General features: G+C 41.9%; 2 protein-coding genes across 6 annotated transcripts in view; one reads left to right on the top strand and one right to left on the bottom strand.

Moving 5' to 3' along the window:
• Window positions 1-18070, top strand: part of trdmt1 (tRNA aspartic acid methyltransferase 1) — a 174144-nt gene that overhangs the window by 11627 nt on the left and 144447 nt on the right. The window lies entirely within an intron of this gene.
• LOC134344425 (type III intermediate filament-like) overlaps window positions 14389-18070 on the bottom strand; it is an 88132-nt gene continuing 84450 nt past the window's right edge. For all 5 annotated transcript variants that reach the window (XM_063044187.1, XM_063044190.1, XM_063044188.1 and 2 more), the window contains 2 exons: window positions 15079-15155; window positions 14389-14974 (listed from right to left, as the gene is read on the bottom strand). In XM_063044187.1, the coding sequence (XP_062900257.1) occupies window positions 14903-14974; window positions 15079-15155 (149 nt within the window). In that variant the 3' untranslated portion in view covers window positions 14389-14902. The remainder of the gene's footprint in view (window positions 14975-15078; window positions 15156-18070) is intronic.

Raw genomic sequence — 18070 nt, 5'->3', positions numbered from 1 at the left:
TCAGGTTTTGCATTGGCAGTGAGATGTTCCGAATGGAAATCATGAATTATCTATGATTTTTTCTGATATGGTACAATGATATTCCTCAAACACGAGGAATTCTGCAGATGGTGGAAATTCAAGCAACACACACCAAAGTTGCTGGTGAACGCAGCAGGCCAGGCAGCATCTCTAGGAAGAGATACAGTCGACGTTTCAGGCCGAGACCCTTCGTCAGGACTAACTGAAGGAAGAGTGAGTAAGGGATTTGAAAGTGGGAGGGGGAGGGGGAGATCCAAAATGATAGGAGAAGACAGGAGGGGGAGGGATGGAGCCAAGAGCTGGACAGGTGGTTGGCAAAAGGGATATGAGAGGATCATGGGACAGGAGGCCCAGGGAGAAGGAAAAGGGGGAGGGGGGAAAAACCCAGAGGATGGGCAAGGGGTATAGTCAGAGGGACAGAGGGAGAAAAAGGAGAGAGAGAGAAAGAATGTGTGTATATAAGTAAATAACGGATGGGGTACGAGGGGGAGGTGGGGCATTAGCGGAAGTTAGAGAAGTCAATGTTCATGCCATCTGGTTGGAGGCTACCCAGACGGAATATAAGGTGTTATTCCTCCAACCTGAGTGTGGCTTCGTCTTTACAGTAGAGGAGGTCGTGGATAGACATATCAGAATAGGAATGGGATGTGGAATTAAAATCATATGGATCACAACAGGTGTGTCTATTGTAAAGCTAAAAATGGAGCTGGATACAGGATCAGCTTTGTCTATAATTTCAGAAGCTGACTACAACTGACTGTTTTGTAAGCTACCATTACAAAAGACCTCAGTGATGCTAAAGGCCTGCATCGGTGAAGAAGTGTCTCCCAAAGGCAAACTGAAAGTAAATATGATGTATGTGGGCAAAGCACAGTGGTTAGAGCTTCATGTGTTGAAAAGAGGAGGGTTAGCACTTTTCGGATGTGCTCAGATGAGAAAAATCCAACTAGACTGACACACAATCACAGCTGCTTAATGCTAATAAGGGGTGTTTGAGAAGGGTACTGGTAAACTCAAAGGCATGAAGGCCAGAATTGAATTGAATGAAGCAGCAACACCAGGATTCCTAAAGTGGGTGCTGAACTTCAGAGCTTGGAGGCATCTGGTATTCTCCCCAAGGTTGAGTGGAGCGATTGGGCCATACCCGTTGTCTTGGTGATCAAGAAAGAGAAGGATGGAGGCTTTTGCATATGTAGGGACTTCAGGGTGAGCAGCAACCCCGTGCTGTGTACTGTGCAGTGTACCCTGCCATGAATAGAAGATATTTTTGCATCGTTGGCAGGTGATGAGACATTTTCAAATATTGACTTGCCGCAAGCCTATCTGCAAATGGAGAAAGAGGAGTTAAGCAGGAAGTTCCTCACAATCAATACTCACAAGGGACTGTTCCAGTATAATCGTCTCACCTTTGGCATCACATCAGCTCCAGCAATTTGGCAAAGAGCAATGGACCAAGTGCTCCAAGGTATCCAAGGAACACAATGTTACCTTGGTGACATCATCTTGACTGGCGAGAATGGTGAAGAACACCTCCAGAACTTTGATAAAGTGCTTACCAGGCTGAGTGAGTATGGCCTGCATGCAAAGAGAGAGAAATGTGGGTTTTTCAAGAATGAAATCTTATATTATGAACATGTCATTGACAAGCAGGGCTTACATAAGTCACAAGAGAAGATTGAAGTAGTGCTACAGGCACACTAGCTGGAAAATGGGCATACTTGGACCTGGTAAACTACTACCACCGGATTTGCCTAAACATTGCAACAGTACTGCACTCATTGAATGCATTGTTGCAGACGGGAGCAAGGTGGGAATGGTCAGAAAGATGTGAAATAGCATTCAAGAAAACAAAGAATCTAATAACATCCAATGAACTGCTCACCCATATTGACCCAATCCTGCCCATCAGACTGGAGTGTGATGTGCCCCCTTATGCATTGGAGCTGTTTTTGACACACTATGAAAGAAGGATCTGAACACCCAATTGTATTTGGTTCAAGATCATTGACAAGTGCAGTATACAACTATGCACAGATTGACCGAGAAGCCCTTAGTCTATTATGGGGAATAAAGAAGATCCACCACTGCCTCAATAGACGAAAGTTTACGCTAGTGACAGATCACCAGCCCCTTGTGTCCTTTTCCAATCCTGGGAAGGGAATTCTAGTGATAACTGTTATCTGGTTACAATGTTGGGCAATATTCCTAGGGCCCACTCATATGATATCGATTTCAAGGGTACCAAACAACACAGCAATGCTGACAACTTGTCACATCTTCCACTATTAGCAACTGAAGAAGAAAAGTCTTCATTCTGTGACCCAGCAGAGGTGTTCCACACAGCATTGGTGGACCAGTTGCTGGTAACAAATTCTGAAATACAAAGACAAAGAAGAGAAGTTCTGACATTGTCAAAAGTCTATGACATGACCATGCAAGGATGGCCAGCTCAGGGTAATCCTATATTTCCAGAGTTCTCAATTAAACAAGACACTGATGTGTGAATCTTATGCTGTGATTCCCTCTAAACTGTGCACTGGAGTGTTAGAGAATCTGCATGAAGGACACCTGGGTACATAAAATAAAGAATCTCACCCAGAGCTATATGGGGTGGCCAGAAATAGATAGACAGATTGAAGACTTGGCCAAAAGCTGTTAGGGATGCCAAAATTTTAAAAATGCACCTCTACAGGCACTGTTACATCCATGGGAGTGGCCACTGCCACCATGGCAAAGAGTACATCTTGACTTTGCTGGGCCATTCATGGACTCCATGATTCTGATTGCTGTGGATGCTCATTTGAAATGTCTGGAGGTTATACCAGTGTAGTTCACCACCTCAGCAAAGGCCTCTGAGGAGTAGCTTTGCCAGAAATGGCTTACCTGAACAAATTGTGAGTGAAAACAGACTCACATCTGAGGGGTTCAGATTATTCTTGAAGAAAAATGGCATTTGACATTTCAAGTCAGCTTCCCACCACCCAGCAATGAATGGGTTAGCTAAAAGGTTTATCCAAGCCTTCAAGAAGTCCATTAAAGCTATGGACAAGGAGGACATTTCCCTACAGTACAAGGTGGACAATTTCCTTTTTGTGTATCAGTACTCTGTTAATGCGATGACCTGCAATGCTGTTGATGAGCAGAAATCTGAGATCTCATGTAAACCTCCCGAAACCAGACCCATTCTGAAGTGCAGAATAAACAGATCATCCAGTTGTGAAGTGAATCAGCAAGTAGCTTCAAGGTTGGACAGGAAGTTCTAGCATGTAATTACTGAGAGAACAAGTAGACACCCGATAGGATAGTTAGAAGAACTGAACTACAGATGTACACAGTGGATGTTGGAGGTCACACATGGAGATGTCGTGTAGTCTAGATACTGGATGCTCAGTCGAAGAACACACATGATTCAACTGCATCCAACAAAACAGACGCATTACAGCCAGTGATGATGTCACTGACAGCAACATGACACTGACGACCAAGAACATTGTCTTAGACAAGACACCTACCTAACATAATGCCACTCCACAGGTCTAGAGGTGCTGTGGGAACATTATCATTGACAAGACACCTGCCAAACCTGATACACTCCACAGGTCTAGAGGCCCTATCCTGAAAGAAACAGTGTCACTCAAAAGACTGAATCTTTAGTATTGTGAAGTTAGTTGTGGACCGTTATTGTGAAACCATGTTTATTTGAATAAAGTTAGTAAAAGGAGAATTTAATGTTTTGTACAGATGCAGTTCTATGTTACATTAATGTAAAGGGGGAAGAAATGTAATGTATGGATCTATTTCCCTTAGAGCAATGACTCCCTTGAGCACTGCGCATGGACTGGTGTCTACGCATGCATGTTGATCTGATGTCAATGCATGTACTTTGTTTTCATTTTCTCTCTCTCTCTCTCTCACTCACACATACAGCAATGATAGTATACTAGTTAAAGCTATCTCCTGCGTGCGTGCTTTTATTTAAGTGACATGTAGTTGCAAAGACACAACACGCCAAATGTTTTTCTGTTTTTCACACCACTCTCTGTAAACTCCAGAGGCTGTTTTGTGTGAAAATAGCAGGAGATCAGCAGTTCCTGATATATTCAAGCCACCCATTTGGCACTAACAATCCTTCCACAGTCAAAGTCATTTAGATCACAATTATTCCCCAGCAGGTGAACCTCTTGACCATGTCTATATCCTGTAATGTATTAAGTTGCTGCCACATGATTGGCTGACTAGACAATTGCATTAAAAGCAGATGTAGAGATGTACCTAATAAAATGGGCACTGTATGTAATTAATTCTATACTAATTCAGAATTCAGAGAAGGAAGTCTGAGAATCGGAGCGAGAGTGTGGAGGAAGCCATTTTTGAATTTTTCGTTTTTTTTCCATCGGCGTTCAGAGAGGCGGGACTGCGCAGGCATGTGACGTCGGGCAGTGAAGTGCGGAAAATTTAAAAGGAACAGAGGCTTATACAGCGGGCAGCGTAGTTTGCGGGCTGCGGAGTGAGCCGAGAGCAGAGTGAAGGCTTAAGGGCTTTAGCTCAATGGGTTTAGGCAGAAACGGGTGAGGCAAGGAAGGTTTGGTATTCATTTTTTGATGTTATTTGAGGAGAGGGGCAGTATGAGTCTGAGGGCAGTTTGTTGTTCTCGGTGCCGGATGTGGGAGGCCCTGGAGTCTCCAAGCCTCCCGGACGTCCACATCTGCGCCAGGTGCGCCGAGATGCAGCTCCTAAGGGAACATGTTAGGGAACTGGAGCTGCAGCTCGATGACCTTCATCTGGTCAGGGAGAGTGAGGAGTTGATAGAGAGGAGTTACAGGCAGGTGGTCACACCGGGGCCGCGGGAGGCAGACAAGTGGGTCACGGTTAGGAGGGGGAAGGGGAAGAGTCAGTTAATAGAGAGTACCCCGGTGGCTGTGCCCCTTGACAATAGGTACTCCTGTTTGAGTACTGTTGGGGGGCACAGCTTACCTGGGGGAAGCGACAGTGGCCGTGGATCCGGCACAGAGTCCGGCCCTGTAGCTCAGAAGGGTAGGGAAAGGAAGAGGAGGGCAGTTGCAATAGGGGACTCGATAGTAAGGGGGTCAGATAGGCAATTCTGTGGATGCAGTCCAGAGACCCGGATGGTAGTTTGCCTCCCTGGTGCCAGGGTCCGGGATATTTCTGATCGCGTCCAAGATATCCTGAAGTGGGAGGGTGAGGAGCCAAAGGTCGTGGTACATATAGGTACCAATGACATAGGTAGGAAAAAAGAAGAGGTCCTGAAAGGGGAATATAGGGACTTAAGAAGGGAGTTGAGAAAAAGGACCGCAAATGTAGTAATCTCGGGATTACTGCCTGTGCCACACGACAGTGAGAGTAGGAATGCAATGAGGTGGAGGATAAACGCATGGCTGAGGGATTGGAGCAGGGGGTAGGGATTCAAGTTTTTGGATCATTGGGACCTCTTTTGGCGCAGGTGTGACCTGTACAAAAAGGACGTGTTACACTTGTATCCTAGGGGGACCAATACCCTGGCAGGGAGATTTGCGAGGGCTACTGAGGTGACTTTAAACTAGAATGGTTGTGGGGTGGGAACCAAATTAAAGAGACTAGGGGAGAGGAGGTTAGTTCACAACAGGGGGATGGGAACAAGTACAGATAGACAGAGGGGTGTAAAATGAGGGTAGAAGCAAAACGTAGTAAGGTGAAAAGTAAAAGTGGCAGGCCGGCAAATCCAGGGCAAAAATCAAAAAGGGCCACTTTTCAGCATAATTGTATAAGGGCTAAGGTGTTGTAAAAGCGAGCCCTGAAGGCTTTGTGTGTCAATGCAAGGAGCATCCGTAATAAGGTGGATGAATTAAAAGTGCAGATTGTTATTAATGAATATGATATAGTTGGGATCACAGAGACATGGCTCCAGGGTGACCAAGGATGGGAGCTCAACATTCAGGGATATTCAATATTCAGGAGGGATAGACATGAAAGAAAAGGAGGTGGGGTGGCATTGCTGGTTAGAGAGGAGATTAACGCAATAGAAAGGAAGGACATTAGCCAGGAGGATGTGGAATCGATATGGGTAGAGCTGCATAACACTAAGGGGCAGAAAACGCTGGTGGGAGTTGTGTACAGGCCACCTAACAGTAGTAGTGATGTTGGGGATGGTATTAAACAGGAAATTACAAATGTGTGCAATAAAGGAACAGCAGTTATAATGGGTGACTTCAATCTACATGTAGATTGGGTGAACAAAATTGGTAAGGGTGCGGAGGAAGAGGATTTCTTGGAATGTATGCGGGATGGGTTTTTGAACCAACATGTCGAGAAACCAACTAGAAAGCAGGCTATTCTAGACTGAGTATTGAGCAATGAGGAAGGGTTAATTAGCAATCTTGTCGTGAGAGGCCCCTTGGGTAAGAGTGACCATAATATGGTGGAATTCTTCATTAAGATGGAGAGTGACATAATTCAGAAACAAAGGTTCTGAACTTAAAGAAGGGTAACTTTGAAGGTATGAGACATGAATTAGCTAAGATAGACTGGCAAATGACACTTAAAGGGTTGACGGTGGATATGCAATGGAAAACATTTAAAGATCGCATGGATGAACTACAACAATTGTTCATCCCAGTTTGGCAAAAGAATAAACCAGGGAAGGTAGTGCACCCATGGCTGACAAGGGAAATTAGGGATAGTATCAATTCCAAAGAAGAGGCATACAAATTAGCCAGAAAAGGTGGCTCACCTGAGGACTGGGAGAAATTCAGAGTCCAGCAGAGGAGGACAAAGGGCTTAATTAGGAAAGGGAAAAAAGATTATGAGAGAAAGCTGTCAGGGAACATAAAAACTGACTGTAAAAGCTTTTATAGATATATGAAAAGAAAAAGATTAGTTAAGACAAATGTAGGTCCCCTACAGACAGAAACAGGTGAATTAATTATGGGGAGCAAGGACATGGCAGACCAATTGAATAACTACTTTGGTTCTGTCTTCACTAAGGAGGACATAAACAATCTTCCAGAAATAGTAGGGGACAGAGGGTCCAGTGAGATGAAGGAAGTGAGGGAAATACATGTTAGTAGGGAAGTGGTGTTAAGTAAATTGAAGGGATTAAAGGCAGATAATCCCCAGGGCCAGATGGTCTGCATCCCAGAGTGCTTAAGGAAGTAGCCCAAGAAATATTGGATGCATTAGTGATACTTCTTCAAAACTCTTTAGATTCTGGACTAGTTCCTGAGGATTGGAGAGTTGCTAATGTAACCCCGCTTTTTAAAAAATGAGGGAGAGAGAAACCGGGGAATTATAGACCGGTAAACCTGACATCGGTGGTGGGGAAAATGCTAGAGTCAGTTATCAAAGATGTGATAACAGCACATTTGGAAAGCGGTGAAATCATCGGACGAAGTCAGCATGGATTTGTGAAAGGAAAATCATGTCTGATGAATCTCACAGAATTTTTTGAGGATGTAACTAGTAGAGTGGATAGGGGAGAACCAGTGGATGTGGTATATTTGGATTTTCAAAAGGCTTTTGACAAGGTCCCACACAGGAGATTAGTGTGCAAACTTAAAGCACATGGGATTGGGGGTAAGGTATTGATGTGGATAGAGAATTGGTTGGCAGACAGGAAGCAAAGAGTGGAAATAAACGGGACCTTTTCAGAATGGCAGGCAGTGACTAGTGGGGTACCGCAAGGCTCAGTGCTGGGACCCCAGTTGTTTACAATATATATTAATGACTTAGATGAGGGAATTAAAAGCTGTATCTCCAAGTTTGTGGATGACACGAAGCTAGGTGGCAGTGTTAGCTGTGACGAGGATGCTAAGAGGATGCAGGGTGACTTGGATAGGTTAGGTGAGTGGGCAAACTCATGGCAGATGCAATTTAATGTGGATAAATGTGAGGTTATCCACTTTGGTGGCAAGAACAGGAAAACAGATTATTATCTGAATGGTGGCCGATTAGGAAAAGGGGAGGTGCAATGAGACCTGGGTGTCATTGTACACCAGTCATTGAAAGTGGGCATGCAGGTACAGCAGGTGGTGAAAAAGGCGAATGGTATGCTGGCATTCATAGCAAGAGGATTCGAGTACAGGAGCAGGGAGGTACTACTGCAGTTGTACAAGGCCTTGGTGAGACCACACCTGGAGTATTGTGTGCAGTTTTGGTCCCCCAATCTGAGGGAAGACATCCTTGCCATAGAGGGGGTACAAAGAAGGTTCACCAGATTGATTCTTGGGATGGCAGGACTTTCACATGATGAAAGACTGATTCGACTAGGCTTATACTCATTGGAATTTAGAAGATTGAGGGGGAATCTTATTGAAATGTATAAAATCCTAAAGGGATTGGACAGGCTAGATGCAGGAAGATTGTTCCTGATGTTGGGGAAGTCCAGAACAAGGGGTCACAGTTTGAGGATAAAGGGGAAGCCTTTTAGGACCGAGAGGAGGAAATACTTCTTCACACAGAGAGTGGTGAATCTGTGGAATTCTCTGCCACAGGAAACAGTTGAGGCCGGTTCATTGGCTATATTTAAGAGGGAGTTAGATATGGCCCTTGTGGCTAAAGGGATCAGGGGGTATGGAGGGAAGGCTGGTACAGGGTTCTGAGTTGGATGATCAGCCATGATCATACCGAATGGCGGTGCAGGATGGAAGGGCCGAATGGCCTACTCCTGCATGTATTTTCGATGTTTCTATGTTTCTAAACATGTCCATTCCAATCTACTTCCTTCTCTAATAATACTCAATTTATATGTTAATAATTATTTCTTAGTCATCATGTCTCATTGTTTGCTAAGACCCTGAAAGATCTGTTGCATTTGGCATACAATATGGCATCGTAATCATCGACAGAGGCGTGGCCCCTGTGCCCATCTCAAAGAAGAAGAAGAAGCATTCTAAAGGGAAGATGGGACAATGGTGGGAGTCAAAGACAGTGTAGCAGCAAGAGGGAACTTACAATATAGCAAAATTAGTGGGAAGCTAGAGGATTGGGAAGCTTTTCAAAATCAACAAAATGCACCTCAAAAGCAATGAGGGGAGAAACAATGAATTAGGAAACTAAGCTAGCCAATAGTATAAAAGAGGATACCAAAAATTGTTTATCAGATATATCAAGAGTAAAGGAGAAGCAAGAGTGGATATCAGACAATAACACTGGAGACATAGGAATGGGAAACAAAGGAATTGCAGATGAATTGAACATCTACTTTGTGTCAGTCTTCTCTGTGGAGAACACCAGCCAGTGTGTCAGGGGGAAGAAGTGAGTGTGGTCACTATTAACAAAGGAGAAGGTGCTTGCGATACTGAAAGGTCTGAAAGTAGACAAGTTATCTGGACTAGATGGATTACACTCCAAGATTCTGAAAGAGGTAGCTGAGGAGATTATAAAGGCAATAATATTGACCTTTCAAGAATCACTGGATTCTGGAATGGTTCTGGAGGACCAGAAAATTGCAAATGTCACTCCATTCTTTAAGAACTAAGGGAGGTAAAATGAATAAAATTTTAGGCCAGTTAGCCTGACTACAGTGGTTGGTGATGTGTTGGAATCATTATTAAAGATGAGGATTCAGGGCACTTGGAGGCACATGATAAAGTAAGCCAAAATCAGCATGGTTTTCTTAAGGGGAAATCTTACCTCACAAATCTGTTGGAATTCTTTGAGGAAATTACAAGCAGGATAGACAACGGAGATTCAGTGGATGTCATTTACTTGGATTTTCAGAAGGCCTGTGACAAGGTAAGGCACATGATGCCGCTTAACTAGATAAGAGCCTGTGGTAATACAGGAAAGGTACTAGCATGGATAGAAGATTGGCTAATTGGCTGAAGAGAAAGAGTAGGAATAAAAGGGGACTTTTCTTGTTGGCTTCTGGTGTTTAGTAGTGTTTCCCTCCTTTCATGTTATATGTCAATGATTTGGATGATGGAATTGTTGGCTTTGTGGCCAAATTTGTAGATGATACATGGATAGGTGGGGAGGGAAGTTAGTATTGAGAATGTAGGAAGACTTGGACAGATTAGGAGAGTGGGCAAAGAAGTGGCAGATGGAATACTGTGTAGAAAAGTGTATGTTCGTGCACTTTGACAGAAGGAATAAATATTTAGACTATTTTCTCAATGGGGAATAAATTCAGAAATCAGAAGTGCAAAGGAACTTGACAGTCCTTGTGCAGGTTGAGTCAGTAGTAAGAAAGTCATTCATTCCCAGAGGACTAGCGTATAACTGGAAGGATGTAATGCTGAGGCTGTATAAGTCATTGGTCAGAGTACATTTGGAGTATCGTGAACAGCTTTAGGCCCCATATCTAAGAAAGAATGTATTGGCATTGGAGAGGAGCATTTCAAGGCTTGGTGCCTGTACTCACTGGAGTTTAAATGAAATCTAATTGAAACTTACCGAATGTTGAAGGGCCCAGATAGGGTGAATGTGGAGAAGATATTTCCAGTAGTGGGAGAGTCTAGGACCAGAGAGCATGGCCTCATCTGTGGAATTCTTTGCCACAGATGGCTGTAAAAGTCAAGTCATTGGGTATATTCAAAAAAGAGGTTGAAAGGTTCTTGGTTAGTAAGGGTGTCAAAGGTTACAGGGGGAAAGCAGAAGAATGTGGTTTAGAAGGAGAATAAATCAGCCATGATGGAATGGCACATCTGTTTCAATGGGCCGGACAGCCCAATTTTACTCCAATCTCTTATGGTCTTGTGGTCTTTGCTGCCAGTTTTTTGCATCTAATTTTGTAGCCAAAATATTCTATTTACTAAATGAGTTTGGAAAAGTGTGAGATGCCCTTGCATAGGAAAATTAGTCCAATAGTTGTTCAATATGTACACTGACAATATTTGGGAGCACTCTCTTATCTACTCTGTCACATCTCTGTGTTCTAGCACCCAATAATGGGTGCACAGAATATTTTCTACTAGAAAGACTAAATTGTAATTTTTGGTTCCACCACAATGATGCCAATGGTTCCATTTCACTGCCTCCGGCTAAAATGCAGTTGATTATTCCAACATTCTCTTGCCCAGACTCTAATTTTCCACCATCCATAAACTTGAGCTCTCTAAATTCTGTCTGTACCCCATTGAAAGATTTTTATCTTTCTTCTCATATTCCTTCTATGGTGTTCCCCAGATTACTGAGATTCCTGTGCTATTATTGATCCTATTACTGATCTTTTATGCATCCCAAGATCATTGCAAATGCCAGCATTCCTGATTAGACCTGCCAACTTGTGATGATCTTCCATTAAGAAGATCCAGAATGAGGCAGATATTGCATTATTTTTTAATATAAATAACTTTAGATTTAACAAGTAGTCCATGTGATGATTTTAATCAATTTTTTTCACCTGGAGAGTGGATTCCAAGTGAATCATAAATCGTGTGTGCAAGTATGTGGCGAGGAGATCAATGGGTCTAGCAGGGAATGATGGAGAAGCACACTGAAATGGTAGCTGGAAGGAAGAACAATGTTTATTCATGATACAACAGCTGAATGGAAATCTGATGTTTTCCACCTTGCCAAAACAGTATGATCATACACAACTAAATGACTCAGTGATCCATGAAGGAATGAATGTTTGTGATAAATCATGAGATAAATGAAATAGAGCTCTAATCAAAAACATAGAAATTGTTCGGAAGCGACAGAAAAGGTCTAAAATAAAGCTGATTGAGAATTTGAGGGTGTGCAATTTAAAATAAAAATATTATAATTTTAGTTTAAGATTAAAATAAATCAGCATGACTGAGATGAAAGAGTCACAATTAACTAACTTTGTCTTTGTTAAAAGTAGGGAAAGAAAAGAGAGAAGCTGTTAATGTTGCATCATGTGTGGTTATACCTTCATATTTGAATCGTTCAATTGGTAACTGTTTTAAGACATTTTTATAACAGGATTATTTTCTCTTCTCCAATTTTACTTCCTTTTTTGACTCCTTTCTGGTGACTCATTCAAGGATTTTAGACAGTAGGATTACAGACTACCACTCTCAAATCTCCAGATATTAGCATAGTGTTAAAACCAGATGTCTATTGAAAATGGCACCATCCCTGCCCTGTTATCACAAAGCCTATAATACCTTGTCCAGCCAGGATCTCTGGGGTATGTTTAACTGGGAGGAAACTGTCATTCTTGTCTCCTTCAATTGCAGGGATACTAATGACAATTTCAGTGTTGTATCTCAGGGCAAAATACTCCAGTTTATTAACAGAAACGAGAGTCTGTGGTTATGCATGGTGATCAAAGCAACAGTGGAGCTCTGCAGTGCCAAATCCTCTGGGATAAAAATAAACCATAAAATCAACCTCAGTTGTGCTGTGATTTCTGAAAAATAACAGATGCTGGCTGGGCATAGATAAGACTTAAAATGCACCAACATCCACAAAAAGCTGGATTAAAGCCCCCCCATTGCTGATGGACCTGCAGTCATGAAACAATAGAAAGAACTGGAAATGGGAATGTACATATTATTTGCAGCAGGACTGTCCCTATATTCTATGATCCACAAAAATCCTCCTAAAAGTGAGCGGCTCCTTTGTGGATTGAGTTGAAACACAATTTCCAGCCCGGAGCACCATTGAATCATAATTAGGATATGAACGAAAGATATGGAATGCTAATTCTTAAATATTTAGAGTTCCTACATCCTGCTAGAAAACTGGAATATCTTAGTCACACAGAAGTCCTTTATAACTTTCATTTCAACTCTCCCTACATGACTCATATAATGAAGTAGGAAACCAGTTCATGGTTTAGTGATGCATTTCTCTAAAATGAACATTTCCTGATATTATTTCCCTTAAATTCTTATGGTCAATTTTGGGGGATAAGAGCAGAATATCAGATGGAATTGGTGAGAATGGAAAAAATAGACATGTAATTATATTAGAGATGGCAGGTTTGTGGCTGGATGCTGGCATGTAATGCTATCGGATGTACATTGGATGGGGTATCCTTCCTGCCATGATAAAAGTCCAGTTAAATTTAAGTTATCACACTTAATTTGGGTGCTGGCATAATTGTCTTTAGAGTTAATTCATCTTTTAGGGGTCTGGCTCATCATTATTTAAACACAGCCACAGCTTTTGTAGCTGGCACTCACTGGGGCCACAGCTACCATTGTTTCTGTAGATGTACATCTTCAGTGGATACCTTTATAAGCAAGGGTTCCCATGGACCCTTGACTTAATGGTATTGGTCCATGGCATAAAAAAGGTTGGGTACTCCTGTTATAAAGCAACTGAGGGTTAGGAAGAAATTCCTGCTTCCTGAGAAGTCATTAAACATTAGTAGCAGTGGAAAAATTTTGAATACCTCTGTCAGGTGGTCTCTTTAGTCTTTACTTTCCCAACAATTCCTCCAGTTTCCAATAAGATGACTAAATTCCCTCCTCCCTGGAAACAAATGAGCCAAATTTGGTTCCAGGCTTCACAAATTCTATGTAAGGTCATGACGCTAAGAGATGGAAAAATCCTGCAATATAAATGGGTCTTCAAGCCCGCAGAATTTCAATCCAAATAATCAAATAGCCATTTGTCCTTTTAAAGAATATTTATGAATTTCATTGTGAAGAATTTAAGTCTTCCGCTGTTTTAGTTGTTAGGGGTTCAGTCACTTGCTTAAAGAAAACTAGTAGATTAGCTGGTGTTGCTGATATTGCAGGTTAAAATCCACTGGAGAAAAACAGTTCTAGATCACTGTGGTATTGACTTCAACAAACTTTTGTCTGTGAGTCTTGTTGGAGGATGCAACATAACTTCCACAAATACAGCTATCTTCTCATATACTTCTCCTATATCCTTACGACATATCCATTCAGCACATGAATTTTTGCTGGTTCTTGGAACAATTCCATTAATTCATTCTCCTACTTATTTCTCTTTAACCAACACTTTCAAACATGACAATAAATACTCCTGAGTCTCCCACCAGCTATCTGTGCAAGGTAAAGATTGTTAATGCATTACACCCGAATAAGCGTAGGCATATTTTTCAGGTTGTTTCTCGGGAACTTAAGAATTCCTACAAACATACCTCTTCCCATCTGGTTTCACTACAGGTGAAGATCTTATTCCAAACAGAAAGGATTTTTCAGTAGAAGCTGTAAGTTTCCTGGAACTGGAGGATTAAAGCTGCACACAAGCCAAGCTACTGTAGAAAACTAGCAAATGCTGACCTAAAGCTTCAGAATGTAGGAGTGACTGACATCAAAGGAAATCATTTATGTCTTTATGATGTTAAAACATCTTTCAAAAAATGGGCTGTTTCATTCTATCTTGTATTTCTTGTCTTTAGAAGGGTGATGCTGTCATTGTAAGCAGTTAATTGTCATACATTCAACAAATGAACAATGTTACTGAAATATTTAATAGAAAACTCAGGATGACAAATATCATTTTCTCCTGTTTATTTTGTTATTTATTTAAGCAGATATGGCAATGCCTAATACAACGATATAGAGCGTTTCAAATTCAAAGTTGATTGATGTATGCAAAAAAGAATTTGGTCCTATGCAAGCAAATGGGTCAGGCCCATAACATCCTTATGCCCATCTACATTTCTGTGTGCACAATTCTATGACTAACTATTATGCGACTGTGTTCTGTTTGACTATCCTCTGCAGCAATTTGTACTGTTTTGGAAAATGATTTGATATATGCTTCTGTTCAGTTCTTCAAGTGAATCTACAAAGCGCTAGAACTTAAAGAACAACGTTTCTTCACAATGAAAAAGCAATCATTGAAAGCAGAACATGCCAAAATTATCTCAGCTTGTCAGGCAGCATCTGTGGAATGTGCAACAGAGAAACAAAAACACCATTTTCATTTTGCTTTTGAGCTCAGAGTACTGCCTCTTAAAAGACAGAATTCCTGTTCTTTAACTGGAAACTTAATCTTCAGTTAGGTCTGTAGCTTCATCAGCGAATTGTATTTCATGATGTTCTGTGGTTTCAGCAATTACCTGGAAACAGAAAAAACAAAAGCACATTATAATTCCTGTAAAACTGAGTTGTAATAATTCATTTAAAAAGTTGAGTTTTATAAAATAAATTAAGAAAAACTAACCTCCCCATCTTTGATTTCAATTGTCTTCACTGACAATTGCCTGACAGGTGATCGAACTTCTGATCTATCTTCCACTTCTGTAAGACAATGATGGTAATATAATAGTTAGGTTGATTTAAAAGTAGAAATCTTTCTTGAATTGATGAATTATTGGAACAATGAAAAATTCATTGGAGCATTAAAGAAGAGGTGGTTTCAAATGACTACGTTTCATACTGTAATTTAGAGCAACAAAAAGGCAAGGGCTGCAAATGTAAACTAAAAGAGAAAATACTGAAAACATTTGAAGTTTGGCAGCGTAACATAAAACATGGAACATGTATAGGAACAGGCCCTTCAGCCCACTCCGTTGTACTAAACTAATTAAACTATTAATTAAATGCCTAATTCAACTGATCTCTTCTGCCTACACCATGTCCATACCCCTCCATTCTCTGTACATTCTGGTGCCTATCTAAGTCTCTGAAATGCCCTTATTGTATTTGCCCCTAATACCATCCTCGGCAGCACATTCCAAGCACCTACCATGCCTCTGTAAAAGAAAACTTGCCCTGCACATCTCCTTTGGACTTAACTCCTCCTAGCTTAAAGGCATGCCCTCTAGTATTAGACAATTTGACCCTGGGGAAAAAGATACCAGCTATCTACTTATTCTCATTCTCACTCTCACTCTCATAGTTTTATAAACCATTATTAGGTCTCAGCTCAGCCACCGCCACTCCAGAGTAAACAACCATTTTGTCCAACCTCCCCCTTTAGCACATGCCATCCAATCTGCAAAGTATTTTGATAAACATCTTCTACAGCTTCTCCAAAGACTCCACATCCCTCCAATAATGGGGTGATCAGAATTGAATGCAAAATTCCAGATGCAGCCCATCTAGAGTTCTATAAAATTCTAACATAACTTCCGGACTCTTGAACTCAATTCCTCAACTAATAAAGGCAAGCTTAGGTAAATGATTTTTCATCAGATCTTATAAGAAGTCAGAAACAAAATGTTTTAAGTTGCAGTGAAGAAGATCGGGGGGGGGAGGGGGAATGGAGAGGGTGAATATCTGCAGTCACGTAAAGACCAAATTGTACAAATAATGACAGTGCCTGCTGAGAGAGAGTTCGCGAATTGCAGCTGATCTGTGTGATGTGTATGTAAATAGAAGGAGATGAATAAGAAAAGAAGTGGAGTCAGACATTTACATGCTGGAATTGCAGTAAACAACGATACCTCATAGATCCCAACAAATGTATAAACTGCATGTACTTTCTCACTAAAATCCACGAGCAGGAATGTCTTTGTAGATCCATCAGTTCAGCTGCTGTTGTTCAATAAGACCCCTTTATTCTTATCTGATTGTTCTTTCTCCCGTGTCCTGTCTTATACCTAGTGCCCTCAGATACTTTGATAGTTTCTGGTTTCTTTGTCTCAGTTAGCTCACTTTACCACAGAAGTCCAATCCACACCACCATCCTGCATCAGAATGATATAAGGGCTCCTTTCCTTTCTTAAACTGGGGTCCAGTAACCTCCTACCATCTTCACTCAACTTTGTTTTGCATTACATGTTAACACATTAAATAATTAAATTCTTCTTAACTTGACATGCTCCTTCCAGTTCAGAGGTTGGGGAACCTCTGTGGACCTCTACACAGATAAAAGGTGGCACGGAGCTGCAGTCTCCCTCAAGGCCATGACTCAGACTTAGTTGCCTTCTAGGTTTGTAGAGATAGTTTTGGGGACAGAGACAGGAGTTATGGATTAGGTAACGTTTAGAGACAGGGATATGGGGGAATTAGAAGTCATGCTGCAGTCCAAGCCTCCTCTCTGCTTTCAAGCAGAGTCAAGCCAGCAAACCACAGTAGAGGACGCCTGATGCCCAGAGTCCCGAGTGGTGAATCACTGGCATAGTTGCAGGCCCAATTTCTCTGCATCTGAGTCAACTGGGGGCTGAAGACAACCTGTCCTGAGTTTTAGAACTGTGGGTGGGGGGAGGAAGGAATTTAGCTTGTTTTGTCACTTGTATTTTGTGTTACATAGAAACGCAGAAAATAGGTGCAGGAGTAGGCCATTCGGCCCTTCGGCCCTTCGAGCCTGCACCACCATTCAGTATGATCATGGCTGATCATCCAACTCAGAACCCTGTACCTGCCTTGTCTCCATATCCCCTGATCCCTTTAGCCACAAGGGCCATATCTAACTCCCTATTAAATATAGCCAATGAACTGGCCTCAACTGTTTCCTGTGGCAGAGAATTCCACAGATTCACCACTCTCTGTGTGAAGAAGTTTTTCCTCATCTCGGTCCTAAAAGGCTTCCCCTTTATCCTCAAACTGTGACCCCTCGTTCTGGACTTCCCCAACATCGGAAACAATCTTCCTACATCTAGCGTGTCCAATCCCTTTAGAATTTTATATGTTTCAATAAGATCCCCCCTCAATCTTCTAAATTCCAGAGAGTATAAGCCTAGTCGATCCAGTCTTTCATCATATGAAATTCCTGCCATCCCAGGAATCAATCTGGTGAACCTTCTTTGTACTCCCTCTATGTCAAGAATCTCCTTCCTCAGATTAGGGGACCAAAACTGCACACAATACTCCAGGTGTGGTCTCACCAAGGCCTTGTACAACTGCAGTAGTACCTCCCTGCTCCTGTACTCAAATCCTCTTGCTATGAATGCCAGCATACCATTCACCTTTTTCACCACCTGCTGTACCTGCATGCCCACTTTCAATGACTGGTGTACAATGACACCCAGGTCTCATTGCACCTCCCCTTTTCCTAATCGGCCACCATTCAGATAATAATCTGTTTTCCTGTTCTTGCCACCAAAGTGGATAACCTCACATTTATCCACATTAAATTGCATCTGCCATGAATTTGCCCACTCACCTAACCTATCCAAGTCACCCTGCATTCTCCTCACAGCTAACACTGCTGCCCAGCTTCGTGTCATCCGCAAACTTGGAGGTGCTGCATTTAATTCCCTCATCTAAAT

Source organism: Mobula hypostoma, chromosome 3 (assembly GCF_963921235.1).
Source record: "Mobula hypostoma chromosome 3, sMobHyp1.1, whole genome shotgun sequence".
Classification (NCBI taxonomy): domain Eukaryota; kingdom Metazoa; phylum Chordata; class Chondrichthyes; order Myliobatiformes; family Myliobatidae; genus Mobula; species Mobula hypostoma.
The sequence above is the reverse complement of the archived record's forward strand: the minus strand, read 5'-3'. Positions and strand labels throughout refer to the sequence as shown.